At 44.2% G+C, this 5,183-nt stretch overlaps 1 protein-coding gene across 4 annotated transcripts in view; it reads right to left on the bottom strand.

Annotated features, from left to right (window-relative positions):
* Window positions 1–209: 209 nt before the first annotated feature.
* Window positions 210–5,183, bottom strand: part of arhgef3 (Rho guanine nucleotide exchange factor (GEF) 3) — a 12,613-nt gene continuing 7,639 nt past the window's right edge. For 3 of the 4 annotated variants that reach the window (XM_060069885.1, XM_060069883.1, XM_060069882.1), the window contains exons 9-12: window positions 3,706–3,963; window positions 3,317–3,487; window positions 2,494–2,683; window positions 210–2,265 (exon numbers count right to left, since the gene is read on the bottom strand). In XM_060069885.1, coding sequence (XP_059925868.1) covers window positions 1,820–2,265; window positions 2,494–2,683; window positions 3,317–3,487; window positions 3,706–3,963 — 1,065 coding nt within the window. In that variant the 3' untranslated portion in view covers window positions 210–1,819. The remainder of the gene's footprint in view (window positions 2,266–2,493; window positions 2,684–3,316; window positions 3,488–3,705; window positions 3,964–5,183) is intronic. The other variant, XM_060069884.1, reaches the window with a different exon arrangement.

Raw genomic sequence — 5,183 nt, 5'->3', positions numbered from 1 at the left:
CTGGCTACAGGTAGCTGCTTGATTCCGAATCAATCCGAATCTCACTGCCAGCTGCCGCAAAACAACATCTGGATTGTTGCTCTTCTGGCTCAGCAATGGACGAACTCCACACAGCGGAAGCCCTACACATCTTCCGTCGTAGACTGAAGACTCTGTTCAGACAGCATTTCCGCCAATGAAAGAAAAAAAAATGGAAAGTGTGAGCTCAATAAATGTATTGTAGTATTACTTTAATTGAAGAGCATTTTTCGAGGCACTCAAAAACAATAAAGTCAAGAAAAAAATAACAGGGAATATTGATACAAAGTCAAATAAAAAACATTTAAAAGTTGAATCACAATGTTTTGATTTTATTATAATGTCTACAGATATTTTCACACAATTGCTGCCCAGCTAATAAGAAGACAACTGCTAGCATCAGGGTTGGCTAGATGAATTGCGGGGCTAATATAGCCTACTGCTAGCATCAGGTTACAACTAAACCAAACGGCTGGGTTAATATTGCTAGCATCAGGGTAAGGTAAACTAAAGGTAGGTATGCTGATTAACTGTAGCATGCCTCCATCAGAAAACAGCATTCAGAATTTAATAAGCACAGTGTTGTTTCAGATACAAGTTGGATTTCAATGACTGATTGAACACAGGTAGGAAGGCATCAGTATTTTACATTATTCTATTCTCAAACACAGTTCAGTTGAAGACATGTTGATCTTGATTTAATCAGGATAGGGCACTTTGAATGTTGCTTGTATATCAACCTTTCATCCAAACCAGATGATGTTAATTGGGGTGCTAAAATGCACCAGTAAATTGTGGTAACGATGTAAAGTTCTGAGACTAATTTTACAGCAGAGTAGTCAGCAGTTGTTATTACACCTTTGGACAGTCCAATGGTACTTGTTATGTCAAAAATATGATATAGACTAATTGTATGTATGCAAATTAAGGCTGTTTTTGTTTATTAATTAATTTGAAATTCGTAAAATGGCAGTTATGTATTACTTACTCCTCAAAAATAGGTCATTGTGGATTTCTATTTTAGAACACTTTCATTATAATATGTTTGCACGTTTCTAGTTGACAATCTTAATCTAAATCAGTAGGAATACTATAATCTTGAACATATAATCTGTAATTTTTTGCTATGTTTAGCCAGTGAATTTGTGATCAGCTGCTCTGCTCCGACCTTGAGTCCCGTTATCTTCAGTCACATGGCTTGTATAGTTCAGGACAACAAACACCATATGGACATTGGTTTATAGAGGTTAATTTCGACCCCATCTATAGGTCAAACACATGGTATTGCAGGAATGATCTATGATTGGTATATGTTTACCCGGTTACCTGCTGATAAAGCGTTGATGCAACACACTTGTCCTCCGATTATTTAAACTGAACTGACGGGACGTTTACATGGGAGCCAGCAGCCCTGCCACCCGAGAATTAGCACTAACCGGGTGCCAGGGGGCTCGGTTCATAGGCATATGTTCATAAACACTCTATTGACTGCTTCAACCAGTCGCTGTGAAACATCCTTATTTACTTTTCTGTTTACATTTCTCAACATATTTTCGAATATAATATATATATATTATTTATGATTAAATATGAATATAAAAAGGACTAATTGAAATTGGTCGATAAATGTTAATCTTTTAGTGCAGTTAATTCAGAAAAGCCACAGGTACCCCGTTTACTTGAACCTGTTAACAGACCAGTCTTGGCCTCTCCAATATGGTGGCGACGTTGACGTACAATCGAAAGGCCAATGTGATTTCTATGCATATATCTCTGGTTTAGTTATCCTTGAACCCATCTCCTACCCTGCAATGTCATCACAAGAAAGTCCTCTTCTGATTAGCTGTGGGGCATGTTTTTCAGGGTAGTCGGATGCTTGCCCCGCCTCCTCTTGGAGAGGGGCGTGGTCCTCTTCCATCACCTCCTCTTCACTGTGGGAGGAGGAGGAGATCCCTGCCCCCACACGCCTCCCCCTCTCTTCACAACTCTCCTCCTCTTCCTCTTCCTGCTTCTCCTCTCTGGAACCATAATCCACTCCTTCCAGCTCCGCCGCTGCTTTAATATCTTCAATAGGCTCCGCCCCTGCCTTGGCTGATGGCCCCGCCTCCAGAGGCTCCACATCTAAGACGGCTGCCTCCTTGGCCAGGCGGATGCAGTTGATCCACTGCTGCTTGTTGAAGGCATCGCTGGCCTGGAGACAGTGACTTTGCTGTCCTCTAGGGGACGAAAGACGTAAGAAGTTCTTACCTACAGAGGAGAGGAGGAGACAGAAGAGGAGATAGAGAGGAGAGAAGAGAGGACGAGAAGAGGTGATAGGTCATTGAATGTACTGTTTTAGGTTGGATGATATGATGATTCGTCTCAGGTGACTCCAAACTACTCCAACCGAACAAAAAAAAACACTGCAACAAAAAACCAAACCACTCCAACCAAACAGCCAACCAAGCAAACTAATCCATCCAACCAAATACTGACTGCGTTCATTGTTGCTGAAAGCTCCTCGTATGGACCCGCCCACTCTCATCTCTCCGTCCTGTAGGTCCTCCAGCACCAGCTGCTGGATGGGGATTGGCTGGTGGCAGAGCTGATAGCTGATTGGCTGGTCGTTGAGTGAGGAGGACCTGGTAATAACTAGGGCATCCTGGAACAGAAATACATGCAGTTTCTGGAGAGAGAGAGAGAGAGAGAGAGAGAGAGAGAGAGAGAGAGAGAGAGAGAGAGAGAGAGAGAGAGAGAGAGAGGTATATGTAAGAATATAATTGGTGTAAATATATATATTTATTAGAGCTGTCAAGCGATTAAAATATTTAATCGTGATTATTCGCATTGATGTCATAGTTAACTCACGATTAATCGCGATTAATCGCATAATTCTTCTCATTTTAATTCTCTTATCAACATGGTGAAGTGCATCGGCTTGCCTTGTGCAAATGATTTTTTATTGATAACAACATTGGCATATACTGATCAAAACAGGACGATACAAAAAAAGAGCCTATAGTGCAATTAAACGACTGCTTTGAACAAATGTCATTTGAACATAGCAGTCAGGCTACTGCTTCTTTGTTTTGAGCCAAAGAAAAAAAAAAAAAGGGTTTTTTTTTAAATAAAAGAATTGCGTTAATCGCGCGATAAAATTTTTAACGCCGTTAAAATTGGTTTGCGTTAACGCCGTTAATAACGCGTTTAACTGACAGCTCTAATATTTATGCATATATGAGTGCATATCAACAGGACTGCCCATCCCATGTCAAGTATATTTTTGGCATTAAGAACAAGAGAGGTTCACAAAGCTCACCACCCCCCTGGTGTTCTTCAGTTCTCCATGGCAACAGAGTGTTGTGGAGCATTCTACCATCCCGTCCCTCCAGCTTTTCTGCCCGTAAACCAAGCGCTCCTTAAAGTACTGACACTCCGCCTCCCCTGTCCTCTGGTTGATGTCTGACAGGAGACCCTGGACCATACTGACCTACACATACACACAAACAAACACACACACACACACACATACACACAAACATATTATACACACACACACATACACACAAACATATTATACACACACACACACACACACACACACACACACACACACACACACACACACACACACACACACACACACACACACACACACACACACACACACACACACACACACACAGCCAGGTGAGGGGTTTAGCTCACCGCCTGGTCCAGGTACGGTTTGTCTGGATGCTCATTGGCCGTGTGCTTCTGAATCTCCCGTAGCAGCAGCGGGTATTTGACCAATCGGCTGCGAGGGATGTCCAGGAAGTTCCAGAGGTCCAACTTCCTGCTGAAGGGCGACTGGAGGCACCGTAGCAGGAAGTCCTCCACGCGAGGGTCCTGCTTCCGCCGGTCGAGCAGAGACTTAGCGGCCAGCTGTTTACTGCAGTAGCCTGTGTACTGCCTCAGACAGGGCAGCTGGTGGCCGAGAGACATACATTTACATTTACATTTAGGGCATTTAGCAGACGCTTTTATCCAAAGCCACTTGCAATAAGTACATTTGTCATAAGAAGTGCAACAATATATCGCCGTCGGTACAGAAAGGATGTTCATAGAACCAAGTGCAAGTACAACAATCGCTAGGCTAATCAATTCCCCGTGTTACAGCAATGATAGCAGCTACTGCAGTTGCTACACAGTTAAGTACTATAATACAATACAATACAATACAGTTTACAATGGTGGCCAGAAGGGGGAGGGTGGCTATGCAGAGTCGAGGTGGACTCTGAACAGGTGAGTCTTGAGTCTTTTTCGGAAGATAGTGAGCGACTCTGCGGTCCTGAGAACGGCAGGGAGCTCGTTCCACCACTGAGGTCCCAAAACCGAGAAAAGTTGTGACTTTGCTGATCGACCTTTGCTAGCTCTTAGCGATGGTGGTACCAGACGTCCAGCTGAGGTAGTTGAGCGGAGGGATCGAGCTGGGGTGAGTGGCTTTACCAATGCCTGGAGGTAGGCAGGGGCAGTTCCATCGACTGCCTTGTATGCCAGTACCATCGTCTTCAATTTTATGCGAGCTACTACAGGGAGCCAATGGAGGTCCCGGAAGAGGGGGGTCACATGGGAGAACTTCGGTAGGTTGAACACGAGGCGCGCTGCTGCATTCTGGATGCGCTGCAAAGGTTTAATCGCAGAGGCAGGAAGTCCAGCCAGGAGTGAGTTGCAGTAGTCGAGGCGGGAGAGGACCAGTGATTGGACTAGAAGCTGAGCTGATTCCCTTGTGAGGAAGGGACGGATTCTGCAGATGTTGTAAAGTGCAAATCTGCAGGATCGGGCCACCGCAGTGATGTTTGCGGTGCAGCATAACTGATTGTCCAATTACATACAGAGAGAGAAAGAGAGAGAGAGAAAGAGAGAGAGAGAGAGAGAGAGAGAGAGAGAGAGAGTTGGCGTAGTTGCCGTGTGCGCCATTCCCTCAGTGCGAGGGCCATTCACACATGGCCATGGCATTATATAGTCAGCATTAGGTTGGTAGTTACTCTTTCCAAATGCAGAAAGGATCTTTGTGTTGTAATTGTCAAACATCAAACACAGGTTCCCTCTCTCTAACCTCTACACTTTCTGGGCCCCTTTGCGGTGTGGTAGTAGTACACGTATTTGTACAGGCGGACAAGCTCACTCTCTAACCTCTACTCAAA

The sequence above is a fragment of the Gadus macrocephalus genome, chromosome 13, assembly GCF_031168955.1.
Source record: "Gadus macrocephalus chromosome 13, ASM3116895v1".
In the NCBI taxonomy this organism is placed as follows: Eukaryota; Metazoa; Chordata; class Actinopteri; order Gadiformes; family Gadidae; genus Gadus; species Gadus macrocephalus.
Note: the sequence above shows the minus strand (reverse complement) of the source record. Positions and strands in the feature narration are given on the sequence as shown.